The sequence below is a fragment of the Oryx dammah genome, unplaced genomic scaffold, assembly GCF_014754425.2.
Source record: "Oryx dammah isolate SB20612 unplaced genomic scaffold, SCBI_Odam_1.1 HiC_scaffold_2, whole genome shotgun sequence".
Lineage (NCBI taxonomy): Eukaryota > Metazoa > Chordata > Mammalia > Artiodactyla > Bovidae > Oryx > Oryx dammah.
In genome coordinates, this window is record NW_024070186.1 from 159,295,123 (window position 1) to 159,311,110 (window position 15,988).

The 15,988-nt window shown below is 55.4% G+C and overlaps 2 protein-coding genes across 3 annotated transcripts in view; both read left to right on the forward strand.

The window, feature by feature from the left end:
• PDPK1 (3-phosphoinositide dependent protein kinase 1) overlaps positions 1–10,022 on the forward strand; it is a 62,406-nt gene extending 52,384 nt beyond the window's left edge. The window contains exons 12-14 of the mRNA XM_040254558.1: positions 3,086–3,143; positions 3,981–4,133; positions 4,544–10,022. Of these exons, the coding sequence (XP_040110492.1) occupies positions 3,086–3,143; positions 3,981–4,133; positions 4,544–4,660 (328 nt within the window). The 3' untranslated portion in view covers positions 4,661–10,022. The remainder of the gene's footprint in view (positions 1–3,085; positions 3,144–3,980; positions 4,134–4,543) is intronic.
• KCTD5 (potassium channel tetramerization domain containing 5) overlaps positions 4,683–15,988 on the forward strand; it is a 26,950-nt gene continuing 15,644 nt past the window's right edge. The window contains exon 1 of one of the 2 annotated variants that reach the window (XM_040254580.1): positions 4,683–10,647. In XM_040254580.1, the coding sequence (XP_040110514.1) occupies positions 10,396–10,647 (252 nt within the window). In that variant the 5' untranslated portion in view covers positions 4,683–10,395. The remainder of the gene's footprint in view (positions 10,648–15,988) is intronic. The other variant, XM_040254569.1, reaches the window with a different exon arrangement.

Genomic DNA, 15,988 nt, shown 5'->3' on the forward strand with positions numbered 1-15,988 from the left:
TTGAAAAACCCAGCTCTCTGTGGAGCCGGATGTTAGAGGAATTTGCAGAACATATAACAGTTTTCTGCTTCTTGTTAATTACCATTGCTTTGAAAGAAGTTATTTTAAAAATTAAATCATTTATATTAATATGGGATGGATTTACTTAGCCTTTTAATGAGCTAAATGTTTGAAATCTGTTTTAATTTCTTACACATAAGTACGCATCTGACCCAAATGAGGGGGAGCTCTTTGAGGTCTTCGTAAAGTTGAGTGCATAAAGGGGCCTCATGCCCTGAAGGCTTCAGAGAGGGCACTTGGAGTGAGCTGGGCATGGCCACCTGGCCCTCCCTCTCCTGCCTGGCAGCCTGGTGTGGGCCCCCCACTGCGGGGCCTGTGGAGCTGCCTCGGGGCCGTGGCCGGCTGACAGCCCTCCTGCAGCAGCCTGGGCTCCCTGGTAGTCTTGGGCTGGTGGCCTTGAGGTGGGTCTTCTCAGGGTCTGGGTGGGGTGGGAGAGGGTGAGGAGGAGGGAACTAGCTCTGGAGTCAGGAAAGGGGGGTTACCCTGTCACCCCATGTGAAGTGACGTGGGCAGCTGGCACCTGAGTGGTGGAAGCTAGAGGCTGTGGGGCAGCAGGCTGTGTTAAAGCTGCGGCCACACGCCGCCTACGTGCTGAGAGTCAGGTTCTCTCGAGGTTTCAACCCTTTCATGCTGCTTTGTGTGCACTCTGGACCTCAGGTGTGTCTCTGACTCGGGTCTGCACACTTGCCAGAGAGGCGGTGCCAGCACCGGGTGGGGCCTGGGGCGGTCCCCTCAGGAAAGTGGGGATTGACTTTTAGAAGTGAAAGATGAAAATGCTTCCTTAGTCCTTACATGTTTCAGGGTAGCTGACTGGTTGGTCAGCCAAGTGGGCTGCCGAGCTGTGGCTGCTGCCCAGCTGCTCTGCACGCTGCTCCTGGGCTTCCTCACCACGGCCTCCGCATCCAGCCTGCATCCAGCTCGGGCTGCTCCTGCCCTGCCCACCGTGGTTCTCCTATCTCGGGAGAAGCCAGGAGGGAGCATGCGGGCAGAGGCCTGTGCCAGGAGACGGCTAGCCCTGCGTCTGCAGGTTCCCGGACGGGACTGTTCCTGCTGTGAGCATGCCCCTCTTTGCCGTCTTTGCGTCCTGAGGGTAAATTCCTGGGCGCAGGAGCCCTGCAGCATTCAGCGAGTCCCTCCCGCCATTCCTGCACCCCAGTGCACCCTGGGAGAACGCCAGAAGAGTAGGGCTCGGTGTCTTTGTTCAGAGCCATGGAGAATTGGGGGCCACTTCATTTCTTTGGGGAGAATTTCCAGCCCGTGCCCTTGGCTCAGCTTTCTCTCGAGATTTTAACCCTTTCATGCTGCTTTGTGTACACTCTGGAGCTCAGGTGTTGGCTGTCTCTAGATTATCTTTGCAAAACTGTGGTTATTTCTGTAGTTAGAGGTTCCTTTTGTTCCCTTGTATCGTGTGTGTTATTCTGTCTGGTGACTTGTTTTCAGCGTAGAGAAGGGTCCCTCACACTGAAGCTTGCCTGCTGTCCCCTGCTCTCTCGTTCTCCTCCTGTTTGACCTCTTTATGCCATCCCCGCTGAGGCCGTGGAGGCTGCTTCTGTCCTTGCCTGCCTGGCTTCCCGGGCGACCCGGCCCCTGCCGCCCAGCTAACTGCAGGCTTTGGCAGTGAGGTCTTTGACCAGCCTGGGACGGACACACACACCCACACACCCACGCACACCCACACACCCACACACACAACCCCCCCCCCCACACACACACACCCACCCCTGGGACTAGACTGTACTCGGGGACACACACACACCCCTCCCATTATCAGATCAGATAATCCGATCATCTCCCACCTGTCATCAGTGTCTGGTGCTGATGTGGTGGGACCTGCCGGTCACAGGGAGTCCTCTTGGACCCCATGGGTTCATCTGCATTTTTCTGCCCTGCAGGAGACCCTCATTACGTCTCCTCACGAACTTCTTGATTTTTTCTTTTTGTTTCAAGTCTTATTTTTGTTTGGTTTTTAGGTACCTCCGAGAGGAAGCATCACACTTTTTCTCATGAAAGTCACAACACTTTTTGTTATTGTTGATGTTCTTCTGAGTTGTTTTCAGAACCCACATGGTGCTGTGTCCATTTAACTGGATCTGGGTCCTTCCTGAGGGGCCCTAGTTTAGTGGGCTTTGTGGGGCGGGCATTGTCTGGTGGGTTCGGTGGGGCAGATCTGGAGGCCAGTTAAACTCACGGGAGAAGGTGGCCCCCCAGCCAGGCTGTCTCACACGTGTGCCAGTCCCAGGAGCAGCCAGGAAAGTGGGCAGTCTGCTCACCTCTGGGGTAAGATCGTCACTGTGAGGTGACAAGCGTCTCATGCCTTTCACTGTTCGTACAGTAGAACCTTTAGATCAAGAGTTTCAGTCAGGTCAGACAAAACATAAAGCACTAACGGCTAGCTTTAACCAAAAGAGAAAACCTGCAGATGCTAAGGTCCCAGGAGTCAAAGCGGACGGTACTTGTTACTAATATGTTTTAAGTCAGAATCTGTGTTTGGGAGTTTTTCTTCTAAATTCCTGCCATGTTTGGATACAAGTGTTTTGTTACTATGATAGAAACACCAGATGAGATGTTCTTAAACCAAGTTTCCAACTTGGCTCTTTAGGGATTTGTGATTCTACAGAGCACAGTGGTTTCTGAGCACCGCATCGGGGTCCCAGCTTAGCGTGGTGACGTGAGAACAGCAGTCTCTCTTTCCCCCCAGCTTTGCTTCCAGGTGGCGAGCACGTGTATTCCCGCCATCTGCCCGTGCCTTCCCCTGTTGAGCAGACGCTGCTGAGGAGAGCCAAGGCTGAGGTCTTGCCAGCACCCGTGGCCCCGGGCCCACGGGCAGGCATGGTTCTGTGCAGTGCACGCGCTAAGGCGCGTCTGCAGTTTGCTCCCCTCACTGGCGTGCACTTGGGTCTCTGAAGGGGGAGGCTTGATTGAGGCAGGGTTCATAGTGCTGTCGGGGAGTTTGTTCTGAGGGAGGAGTTTGGAGAGTTTCTGACTCTGACATGAGTGTCTGATCCTTGTTTGCTTCTTTTTATAGGCACCAGTTTGTAGAAAATAATTTAATACTAAAAATGGGTCCAGTAGACAAGCGGAAGGTAAGTTAGAGTCTGGAGGCGCCTTCCTGAGTGTCCGTGTCTTCCTCCCATTCCTCCCTCTGAGAGATTGTCTCTGCATGTCAGAGCTAAGGACGGCCTCAGCCGCTCGAGGAGGCCTCTGAGAGCACATGGAGGCTGGGCAGACAGAAATCCGGCCTCTTGTTGCTGACTGGGGAGCCAGGGTTCTGATTTCTGCCTGATGCTGGGGTTGGTCACTGAGGTCAAGGTTTCTGTCTGGTTGAGGAACCTCTGTTTATATCCCAGCAAGTCACTTATTACATTATCAGGATTGTTTCTGAAAATCTTACTGTTTTATGAATTAATTAAATGGATTAACGCGTCCAAAAATATCAGACTCTGCACACGTTCTCTCTCTGCTGCTGTGGGCCCTTGTCGGCTCAGGCTCCCCCATCCCGGGTGTCTCTGCCCCGAGAGCCTCTGTGAAGGTGGTGGGCGGGGGTCAGCGTTCAGGACTTGGCCTCGGCGTGGAGCAGAGGGCCTGGGAAGCGGCAGGGCCTGGGTGCTGAGGGCAGGCTCTCTGGGCCAGGCTGCGGCCCCATCCCGTGCGGCAGCCAGAGTAGGACGTCCCGTCCTGGATGCTGAGGTCCGGCTCGCACCAGCAGGTGTGGTGCTGCTGCTTCCGTCTGACCCGGGGGCCTGGTCCTAATCAGGGGAGGTGTGCCCGCCCCTGACCCAGGCCAGTGGGCAGGGGCTGGTGGTGGTCCCTGTGCTGGAGCGCCACAACAGTCCAGCATCCGAGGCGGCAGCAGGAGCGCTCAGCCTCCACTCGAGCCTTAACGAGCAGTGTCCTTTCTTTTCTGTCGTCATTTGCACCAGGGTTTATTTGCACGGCGACGACAGCTGCTGCTCACAGAAGGGCCACATTTGTATTACGTGGATCCTGTCAACAAAGTCTTGAAAGGCGAGATCCCATGGTCACAAGAGCTCCGACCAGAGGCCAAGAATTTTAAAACCTTCTTTGTGCACACGGTGAGTTTGTCCCCACGGGCTCCCCTGCCGGGCACTCGGGCCTCTGCCTCCAGCCAGAGTGGTCGAATGCTGTGGCCAGCGGGGCAGGTGCAGCGGGGGGTCGTGGTCCCTCCTTCCCCACATGCCAGGGATCCCAACATTCACGGCTCAGCTCAGAGTTGGGTCAGGAGACACCGGTGCTTGTTCTCAGGCTCAGGGTGACCTCACCCCCAGGGAACTGCAGGTCCTGGCCTGCTCGTTTAATCTCCACACAAACGTGAAAGGAGAACGCCCACCTGCTCTCGGGCTTCCTGGAGGTGCTTGTGGTGGCCACACGAGCCGGCACCTTCTTTGTTCGATTTCTCACTGCCGGGTGGGTGCCAGTCATGCTGGGACCCCTAGCGGAAGAGTCAGTGTGTCTCTCTCTGCAGCCAAACAGGACATATTACCTGATGGACCCCAGCGGGAATGCGCATAAGTGGTGCCGAAAGATACAGGAGGTGTGGCGGCACAGGTACCAGAGCCACCCGGACGCCGCCGTGCAGTGACGCTGCAGCCCGCCCACTGCGGGGCCATGCCCCGCACAGCCTGCCGCCTCCGGACGCTTCCAGATCACCTGCCGGCCATCTCAAGGGGGACGCAGACGGCGGAACCTTGCAGCTTTTTTATTTAAAAGAAAAGAAGAAAAAAAACACCCAACCACACAAAGAACAAAACCAATAACGAAAAGGAATTCAGGGTCGCTTTGCTTGCTCTCTGTGCTGTGTGGAGCTCTCCACGCTCTGCTCGCCGTGGGGACCAGCGCTGTGCACGTCTGCCTGGCTCCCGCCCCGACTCGGGGACAGACTCGTGGCACCAGCTCTCCACCGCGGGCCCGTCACACCCGTCCTGCTGTGGCCCCTGGGCCCAGGCGTGTCTCTGGGCTCTCCCTGCCCCTGGATCATCGGGGAACCAACTCTTCCCCAGGGAGCCAGGCGGGCCCCTGCTGGGGGGCCTCCAGCTCTGCAGGCGGGGGGGGTTCTTGGCTTTTGTCCGTTTGCCCCTTTCTTCTTGTCCCCAGTGTCTGGCCTATTCCCCACGACTGTGCTTGGCTCCTCCAGTAGTCGTGGCCGTGAGATTCCTGCGGTCCTTGCTGTCTGTCTGCAAGCACTCCTGCGTCGTGTCGGCCGGGCAGACTCCGGGCGGTGAGAAGTGGAACAGGTTGTCCAGGCGAAACGTGGAGCCGCTGCTGTGTCGGAGGGCACCAGCCAAGCACTCCAGTGTGTCACCCCACGGAGCAGCATTGCTCCGGGGCTGGGGACCGAGCACTGCCCCGGGGGAGCCCCAGGAGCCGGGGCTCTGTGGCCCCCTCTCCTCTGAGGCCGGGGCAGCGGGGCAGACAGACCTGGTGGCCTCCTCTCGGAGGAGCGAGAGCCGATGGCCCTCCTGAGAGTTTGGTTGGAAGGTGGAGTGTGTCTGGGTAAAGTCGGGGCTGTGAGGTGCCCGGCATTGGCACATGGGCCGGTCCTCCATCACACCAAGGCCGCCCCACACACCCTTTTCCTGCTAAAGTTGCCCTTTCTCCGAGTCTAGCTCAGAGCATTTTTACGTGTCCACTGGGAACATCAAAAAGCCCTCACGTCGTCGGGTCACCTGGTCCCTGTCATGCGGGCTTTGCCTGGAGAAGAGTGGCGCCGCTCCCCTGGCACTGGGGCAGGAGCAGCACGCGTGAACCCGGGCCGCCTGCCCTCTCCAGTGTCAGGCTGTTTCCTCCTGCTCTGTAGGGGCGTGCCCTGCCCAGGGGGCGTGCCCTGCCCAGGGTGTCCCAGGGGCAGCCCTCAGTCCCAGTGGAGGAGGAGCAGGTGCTGTGGCCCTGTCCCCAGGGGAGGGGTGACCGCCACTTCCTCTGGACTTTCACAAAGGCACCGATTTAAACTCCCATGGAAAAGGTCCCCTGACGACTTCTGTGCCCCCACCTCCTGTCCCACCCATCACCGCGTGTGACCCACAGTCCACATGGAGGGAAGGATGTCTTAACCTCTATTAGTGATGTCACAACAGCAGCTGTTAAACTCGGAAGGAGGTTGGGCTGTGGGGAATCCCACTGTGCGGGGGCCGGCGGGGGGGCTGGAGGGGTGCAGGGATGCAGCCAGGTTCACCAGCAGGTGGGTGGGTGTGTGTGTGGGGGGGGGAGGGATACCAAGGCGCAGGGGGTGCCTGCCTGGGGTGGGGGTCGGCCCACTGACCTGGGCATGTAGCCGTAGACTGAGCCCCCTCTCCTCACTTTGGAAAAGGCTTGCCTGTGTTCACCTGCTTTCCAAAAAGCAAGTCTGTCTTGAGCCTTTCAGGATCAGGACTTGGGTTTCAGGTGCACACCCTGTTGAAATGTCCCCTCACCACAGCGCCCGTGTCTGTGTGTGCAGTTGGAGGGCGGGGAGCTGCTCCCCGCGGCGTCTGTCCTGGATGTCTGGGTGCAGGGGTGATAGGCAGAGCTGAGTCCTGGCTGTAAAAGCGCGCTCGGCTAGGCTGCTCGGGGAGAGACAACGCTCCCACTGCATTCTTCCTTCCGGAGAGCGCCACTACCTTCTGGGCTCAACCAACAAGCTCCATCTTAACCTCCAGAGCCAGAGACCCAGGGCTTCGGGGTTGAGCTAGCAGCTGGCAGAGCTGAAGTGACTGCCCTGGCCTGAGCCGGTGACAGCTGAGCCCTTCTGTGTCGGCCACCTTTCTCTGCTCACAAGCCTCTTCCCTTATTTTTCTTTTAAACGCCCTTAGATATTCTCTTCTTACCCTGTGGTTTCTTGTGTAGTCTTTAGTTTTATCCACCTCATTCTTTGAGCCATCATCCTGGCAGGCAGGTGCCTTACGTTCTAAGATGTGGGTGGATGTCAGTCTGAACGCGCGCAGACATACCTGGAAACATATATATACACGTGGGCTGATCCAGGGTGAGAAAGAGAACGCCCTAGTGTTGAACAGTTCAGGAGCCCGGAGTTGTACTGAGCGGGGTGGGGCAGGGTGGCCAGAGCTGAAGCCAGTGCCTGTAGGATAGCGCCGCTCCCCCACCGCCCGGCCCCTCTTGCCACAGAGCAGGGGCAGGAGGGCTGAGGGCTTTGCCAGCTGGCACCGCCTGGCCTCCCTCCAGGGGCGTGAGGAAGCCAGGTGTGACGTGACCAGGGTAGTGGGCAGCCCTACATGGAGCCCAAAGCCCCACACCGAGAGGGGCATCACGGGCCTGCCATTCTGAACCTTGCATCTCAGGAGGCTGGTTACAGACTTGCCTTGGGAAAGATGACTCTTGGGGTCAGGCCAGGGCTGAGGGGAAGTGCACCTACCCCAGCGCCCTTGGGGGGCCAGTCTGTGGCATTTGTGGTGCAGGCCCAAAGGAGACCGACTGCCTGTGGCACAGACCCCCGAGGACAGCGTGCTCGCCTGGGGCTCCAGGTGGTTTGTACTTTCTTAAGACGTTGTGTTCTGAAAAAAATCAGCGGGAGGCTCAGCACCTAGGAAAGACCACTGCGCGCGTCTGTGTACAGGCCCAGCCTGCCGCCCCGCCTGCACACGTGTGTTCGCTCTTGTAACTGACCTGGGAACATGACAACGCACACCATTTTGCATCCAGCTTTTCCCACTTGGTATTTTTTCTTAATGTGTCATGTTTGAACAGTGATTTAAAAACCTTATTTTTAATGATTGTAGAGTTTAATGTTTAATAATTTTTATCATAATTTATCTGACCATTTCACTGCTATAAAACATTTAGGTGGCTTCTGGTTTTTCACCATTTAAATAATGCTGTGATTAATATCCTCATAAATCGTTGATTTTGGACTCTGAATCTCCCTCGCCCCCACCCTGCCCAGATACCTAGAAGTGGTGTTTTGGGGGCAAAAAGTTTGTTCATTTTAAAGATAGTACAGTGTCTCTTCTCTGTCTTGATCTGATGAGCAGATGCTCAGAGTTCCAGTACAGAACTTCCTTAGTTGTGTTCTGCAGATTCTGAACAAATCAATTTCTGGTAAGCTGTGTGTTCCCAAGAATGTTTGAGTAAGATTGCTCTTTCCCCCACCCCCTCTTAATCCTAAAGTGATGTCATTTTGCAAGCTATTTGTGACATATTTTTCCAAAAGCCAGTTTCCTTATTTTCATTGAGAAAACCTGGTTATGCTTGCATGTTACCTTCCCTCCCCTGCTGCTACGGCTTTCAAGTGCTTGGTGACACTTCCAGAATCTTGTACTTTGTGTCCACAATGGTACTGAATTTGCATATGCACAGTCAGCAGAGATAAAAAGTGTTGAACTGACCTTGCCACATACTTGGTGGATAATTTGTAATGAAGTTTGTAGACTCAGAAAGTACACTGGGCCATTTGGAATCAGCAAAAGAGCAAAGGCTTTACTTGAAACCATGTAGACAATTGGATTTTAGGGAAGTGTGCTTGCCCTCATGCCCTTCAGATCACAGGACTTAGGTCTTAGCAGTTCATTAGAGCACGCTGGCCAGGTTTTTTCATTTTAGAATGTGATTGTCCTGGCTGAAAAGGATTTAAGGATTTCTCCTCCCCTGTCCTTGCCCACCAGTGTTGCAGGTTTCCTAGTTGTCTTTCAAGTCCAGACCACCCAAATGTGGCTTCATCCTTAATTTCTGCACTTTAGTTTGGGGTCTTTCAATTTTGAGGTGGAACACGCATGGGAGACTTCTGGGTGCCACGCTCAGTGCCACTTGGCGGCGTCAGGGGCTGTGGCCAGATTGTGCAGAATTAGCTCTCCCTTCCCTCTGATCACCTCCCTCTGGTTGGTCCATAGACCAGAGCAGAGGCTGAGCAGCTGTGAGCATGGTGAAGGTACTCTCCTTGGAGATGGCACTGTATGCGTTTCCCCATGTTTCCTTTCATACCCAAATCTAGCATGAACTGGTGGTGACTCGAGTGGGTGTGGCTCTTGCCTCTTAGGCAGACTACATGGCAAGTGCCTTAACTCAGGGCGGGAGTCACTCCCAGAGCCTCTGAGGGGTGCAGGCTGCTGGCCCAAGACTGCAGGGTCGTGAACTAGGCTGCCTGTGGAGATCTGGCCTGGGGAGGAAGCTGTTCAGCAGAGGGCAGTTTTATCTGAGCTCAGACAGCATGGTGGGCAAGCCTCCAAGGATACCTGAATTTCCCCCAGACCTATTTCTTCACTATGAAGAAATACCAAACTATGTACAGAGAACTTTTTACAAAAGGCAAACTTTTTTAGCTGTGTAACCCACCCTAGTCTAACCCATCTGGCTGAATGACTATGAATAGGGGTTCATTTTGCTGATGAAAAGCCTCTATTTGTGATGTTTGATTGGACATCGACAAAATCAAACTTTTGCAATATTTAGAGCTGCTGTAGCTGTTCCTTAACAACACAAAATAGGATGAATCAGTAGTATGTTAGCTGTCTTTCAGGTTGGTGGCAGTCAGTTATAACGTGTAATATTCTCTACCTGGTCTGTAGCTGTAACTGTGATGTACAGGCAAAGCAAACATTAAAAAAAGAACTTATGAAAACAAATAATGCAATGATATTAGGATATACACTTTTGTATTTTTATTCTTATATAAGGTTATTTGCTGGCTACTGTTGGCCTCTAGTTCAGTCTGTGTTATTTAAAATCTAATATATGAATTATTTGGATTGAATTCATGTTCGGGGCCACGTTGTTGTATGTATGGATGTACAGCCTTGAATGTGAATAATTATTGTAAACTATATTTTACAACTTTTTTTTCTGGCTTTATTATATAAATTTTCTATTTGGTCGATGATTTAATCATATCATAATTTAATGAATCTGTTTATTCCTTTTTTTTTCCCCCAAATATTTGTGCTTTAGATGTAGTTACCAGATGATGAATTTTCCACGTATGCTCGGTAGTCTTGTAATAAAAAAGCATGTAGAGTGTAGACGCTCGCTGACGTAGCTCTTCCTTTGGCCGGGGCGCGGGTCGGGTGTGGTCGGGCGACCAGGACTTGGGTCCGAGAACAGGGCGTCCAGACATGGCCCGCGCCCGGCGGAGGCTGGCGAACCCCTCTCGAGCCCGACACCCGGCTCCACCACGGCTCGCCCACGTTGGCGTCACCAGGCCACGCCACGCCGGGCTCCGGCCGGAAGAGGGTACGGCCGGCCGCTTTTCCGGGCCGGAACTTCCGCCTCTCGCGTGACGCCGGGGTGGGCGCTTTACGAAGGCGGACCTGTGGGCGGGACAGAGCTCGGAGGACTGTATTAAAGACCGGACGCTTCCGGTGGCGAGGATCTGTGGCGGGGCTTGCTGGGATCATGGCGGAGAATCACTGCGAGCTGCTGCCGCCGGCCCCGAGCGGCCTCGGGGCGGGGCTGGGGGGCGGCCTGTGCCGGCGCTGCAGCGCGGGGCTCGGCGCCTTGGCCCAGCGTCCCGGCAGCGTGTCCAAGTGGGTCCGGCTCAACGTCGGCGGCACCTACTTCCTCACCACTCGGCAGACGCTGTGCCGGGATCCGAAATCCTTCCTGTACCGTTTGTGCCAGGCCGACCCCGACCTGGACTCGGACAAGGTGAGGGCCGCGCGGGCCAGTCAGGAGGGTTCGGGTCGCCCTGGTCAGCGGCCCGCCGCACGCCCCGTGCCCCACGCTGAGGAGGTCCGCCTCGGCTCTGAGCCCTGCGTTCTCCGTCACCAGCTTGATCCAGGTCCGCGACTCCTTTTCTCGGGCCGGGAAAGGAGAGGATGGCGCCTTGGCGCCCACCACCCTCGAGGATCCCCTGCCCGTCCACCTCGGGGTGTGTCTCTGTCTCGCCCTCTCTGCTCTTCTGTGGAGGAGGTTTTCCAGACCCCAGACTACTGTGGATCTACTTCTTTCCTCCCTAGATTCTTTGGCCCCTGGTGCGAACACCTTCTCTTCTCCGTCCCGTGTGTACTTACTGGCCCTGGAATCTGAGAGCTCCTGTGTTCTCGTCTTCTCACGTTCCAGACGCTTGACTTTACGTTGGTGTGGGGGTTTACACCGCTGGCCTCTCTTTCCCAGTGACTTGCATTTAGAGAGTTGGTGCTCCATGGTTTTCAGCCGCAACACGCACCCACTCAGCACTCCGAGAAAGTGCCGTCCATAGAGTGCTTTTTCAAAAGGAAGGTTGCTCATATTAAGGGATGGCTTAGGAGTGTTAAGGAAGGGCTAGATAGGACATTTTTTTCAGTCTTCTAAGTAACCTAGTTTTCTTAGTGCCCTCTCCGAAGGATAGGAATCTCCAGGTTGGTTTGCCGATTGTCTTTCATCAGATTAAATGCTCCTACAGTTGTGCAGAAACTATGTGATGACTACATTTACAAGATTTGTGTGCCTGAAGGAGCTGAACAGCGTTGACACTCAGAAAAGGCACTTAAGAAGTTTTTACCTATATGTTTCCTAGTTCACACGTCTTATTCTAACTCCTGTGTCTTTCACTTGAGCCTACATAATTGCACTTGGCTTGGAGGCTTGCCAGCCCAGCATTTGCCAGACCTAGGCTTCCCAGAAAGATTCAGGTCATCTTCAGGATGCAAAGCCTGACCGAAGCCATCCTCTGTGTGGCATGACCTTATGATCGGGAAAGGAGAGCTCGAATTACCACAAAACCACCAGTCGTGGGTAGAAATCAAGAGTTTGGGCTGCCAGCTCTCCGGTTCCCACCGCCCCACACACACCCTACTCTGCGGCTGCCCAGCTATTTCCATTGCGCATTTGACCAAGCTCTCTGCTCTCAGAGAATTGACCTCCCAGAAAATGACAGTCATCTCCAGGATAGAAATAGGCTTTTGTTAGTTGTGATTTTCCTTTTATAGTGTGGGTGTATGTTTTACTGTTTAAGCAGTGAGCCTTAGTGGTCATTCACTTGCATTTCTGCTTGAGCCTTTCTGTTTTGTATACTGAGTCCATTTTTACATTGCTCTTGTCCATTGGGTTGTTTTGAGGCAGTGCTGTCTATTCAGCACTGAGACAGTTGATTCAGGGCTGATTAACTATAGTTTACATGTTAAGTCAGTTCATCCCTTCATTTTAATCAAGACTACTTAAGAAAATTACACTTTATAGTAGTTTTTTGCAGGGGGTAATTTATCAGAATATAAATTATATCTGTGTTACAGCTGCTCTTTTTCATCTATTTGTAAAGTTGGAATTCAGAACATGAAGGTAATGCAGCAGATAACAGTTCCTGTCTAATGAAACAGTTGATAGTAACTATGAGTTAGTTTTAGCCACAGATGTGAACTTGCCAGAAAGAGTAATGCTAATTTCTCTACTACTTTACTACCATGCTTTGGTCATGGTAGTCGAGTGTTCTACTTCAAATGAGAAAATGTATAAGGTACTCATTCTCCTCAGTTTGCCCCCCTTTGGTTCTGATGAAAGAACGTCCCAGAGAGTCACTCCTGGATAACAAAATCCTGAATAAGGAGTCTGAGGTTGAGGGTGGAGGGAAAGGGGCGCGTTTGGAAGAGTGGGATGCTAGCAGTTATGTGATGGAAGAGAAAACAGGATGTTGATTCACGTGTAAAAATCTCCAAGCCCTGACCTCATAGTTAAGATTGATGGACGCACGCCTCAAAGATATTCACAGGGCTGGACGCACCTACTGGAAGATTTCCTGCTGGGCATATTTCTTGTGTTTATTGAGTACTAGGGCTTGCATAGTAGTGCTTGGGTCATGTTTGGGTGGGGAGACTTACTGAGGAGGAGTTCCCAGACATTGAAGGCTGGAATCTTTCAGGAGCCTGATGGGTTTGGAGTTTGCTGGGAGAGTGCCTAGAGCTTGCTATTAAACACAGAATGTCTGGCAGGACCTCTGTTGGGAAACCCGGTGGTGTCAGGATATTTCTCTGGAGGAGTGCTTCGTTCAACAGTGGACAGCCCGGTTGTTAGGGGCACTGGGGGCCAGGCTGTCGCTGGGCCCCACTGCTCACTGTGCCCTCTCGCCTGCTGTTCTGACTCGGGCCCCTGGCGGCCGTGCCGTTCTCTCTGCAGTTAGCCCCAGTGCGAGTTCTCACTTCCTCCTGGTGCTTCCCCAGCAGGGCCGGGGCTGCGCCCTTCCTTTCGGCCTCTGTTCATCTGCTGTCCTGGGCCATTTTTCTCTGCCCTCTTCCATCAGGGGCGGGCCAGGTGTAGCACCTCTTCCCAGAAGTGCTGTGCAAATACCCGGCATGTGATTCTCTTGGGCTCTCTCTCTATTCCACAGTTCCTAGCCCAGTGGCATTGTTGAAAACAGGTTTGAGTTTGTTCAGAGTTAAGTCCGTCCCTGCTTCCGTGGGGAGATGCTTTAGGAATTAAAGGGAAACAGGAAATACTAGTTGGTGGTTGGAAACCACTCAGATTAAATAGGATTTGCAGGGGAGGGGCTTCATTCTCTGCCACTGAGCCAGGTCTGGAGAAGACTGCGTTTCTCATCAGCCTTTGCCCTTCAGCAGGGCCCTTGTCCTAGTTTCGGGGCTGCAGGTGCGGGGGCATCAGGTGAGTCTCTGAGGGGTGGGCCGTCAAGGTGTTCTGATGACTGCTGTATCCCACACAGGTCTTGGCCTGTGCTGACCCCCAGGTGTTGGCTAGAGTTTCAGGATTAGAACGATAGTGAAAGGAGTTTCACAGACAGGGCTAAGTGACGGGGGTATGGGTGGAAGGACTATCTTTTAAGCTGCTTGGCAGGAGAAGTGGGGATTACTTAGAGTGAAACGGCAGATTATGTTCTGTGTGACTAAGTCAGAGGCGAAAGGCCGTGAGCGTTGTAGCTCCACCGAGAGGGCTGGGGTGCTGGTGTGAGGCAGGAGTGGGGGGTCCCCAGGGGCTGTGCGTTTCATCTCACACTTTGCTTGAGTTCCGAGCGCGTCCTCAGCCGTGGCCCCGGGCCTGGCTCAGGCCCCTGGCGGGGGGTGCCCCAGTGCAGAGAGGGGCTCACTCGCTGAGGATGCTGCGGTCATCTCTTCACAAGGCCCCTCGGCCCTGACCAGCCCGTGCATCAGAGCAGGGACATCCTGAGAAAGGGCTCGCTTCTAGGGGAGAGCTGCTTCGGGCCAGTGGACTCGGCCGCCAGCCGTCTGAGGGAGGCCGGGAGGGAGTGATCGTCCGCTGCAGAGCAGCTCCTCTTCCTGCCGACGGCTCGGGTGGCCTTCCCTCGCTCTTGGCCGGTGGGACAGTGGCTGGCCTCGGTTTCCAGCAGCGGTCAGAGAGCTGGGGTCCACCTGCCTGTTTTGCAGATAGAGTTGTATGAGAACATAGAGATGCTGGCTCCCGGGGCTTGGCCGTGGCCGCGTTCCCCTGGGGTGGCCGCGCTCGGCTGCTTTCCGGAGGTGCCTGAGGACCGCAGTCACTGGGCCGACCAACTTTAAACGCGCTGACTCTGCCTGGTACCCGGGCACAGTCTGCATGGCCAGGGCACCCACAGGCTGCCTCGAGCACAGGGTGCTCCCCAGGCCTCCGCTGGGCAGCTCTCCCCAGCCTGCAGAACGCCCAGCACATTGTGGTCTAGAGTTGGCGGGGCGTTTTTCACGGTGGCCCACTTAGACTCAGGCCTGACTTTGACTCCACCCACAACCCAACCTGCCCTAATGTGGGGCGGTTCCGGACCTCTCTGAGCCAGAGTCCCAGGGGAGTGTGAGGACCAGGGACGTGGGCATCAGCCCCCCCCCCCCCCCGCCCCCGCCGATTGCCCACGCTGCGTCAGCGCAGGAAATGGAGACGGCGCTCCCTGGGCTTTATTTACCTCCACACTTTGTTTTTAGAAAGAATGTCCTAAGAATGCTGTTTTCTCGCCCTTGGAACTTGTTTTTTGTTCCCATTTGTCGCTTACACACACTAACTCACGCGTGCAAACCTCATGCCGCTGGCAGGGAGCCCTGGCTGCTGGGCCACCCCCTTGGTGGGGAGTGGGCACTGGGTCCTGCAGACCCCCTGCAGGCCTCCCAAGCTGCCAGTTCTCAGGATAGGCCCTGGGGGTCCGTTCCCAGCTCTGGGCATTGGGGCTGTGCCACGGGGGAGGGGCACAGCTTCCCTCCTCACAGGGAACGTGGTGCCCTCCAGCCCGCAGGGCGCAGCTCCTCTGGGACGGGCTCCTGTCCTCAGGGAGGCTGTGTACCCTACGTCTCTTATTGGGGTCCATTCTGGGGGGCTCTGGTGTCCTCGGGCTGGGCGTCCAGGTTCCTGGCCGGCTTTGCAAGTCAGGCTCAGCTGGGGCTGGCCCTGGAGCCCTCTGCCGCTGAATAGACCAAGGCGGGCTTCTCAAAGCAGTAAGGGAGAGGCAGGCAGGCCTCGGTGAGGACGGGGAGTTGGACAAGGGCGCAGAGGAGCGGTGTCCTTGCCCTTCAGCCCAGCAAGAAGGGAGGGTGAACTCTGCACTGGCTCCACCAGCAGGACCAGGCTCAGAGGAGAACAGAGGGCACCGGGAGCCAGCAGGGCGGTGCCGTGGGGCCTCAGGAGCAGCAGGTGCGGTGTGAGCCTGCGGTGGGCGTCCTGGCTGCAGTGTCCTGCCTGCCCGCTGTGACTGGCATCCAGGGGACTGGAGACTCTGGGCCTGAGGGGGCCTCGCCTCCAGGCTGGCAGAGCCGCTGGGGAGCTTTGTGGCAGGGACCCTGGGCCCTGTCTGCGGGTGCTTCTCTCCCGTGGTTCCTGCCTGTTTCCATCTCAGGTTGACCTGGTTGCTCGCCCTCTCCGCCCTCTCCGTCTCTCTCTGCCCTCTCCCCCTCTTCGTCTCTCCCCCTCCTCTCTCTCCGCCCCCCTCTCTCTGTCCCTTCCCCTCCCTCTCTCCCCCTCCTCCCTCTCTCCCCCTCCTCCCTCTCTCCCCCTCCTCCCTCTCTCCCCCTCCTCCCTCTCTCCCCCTCCTCTCTCTCTCCACCTCCTCCCTCTCTCCCCCTCCTCTCTCTCCCCCCGCCTCTCTCCC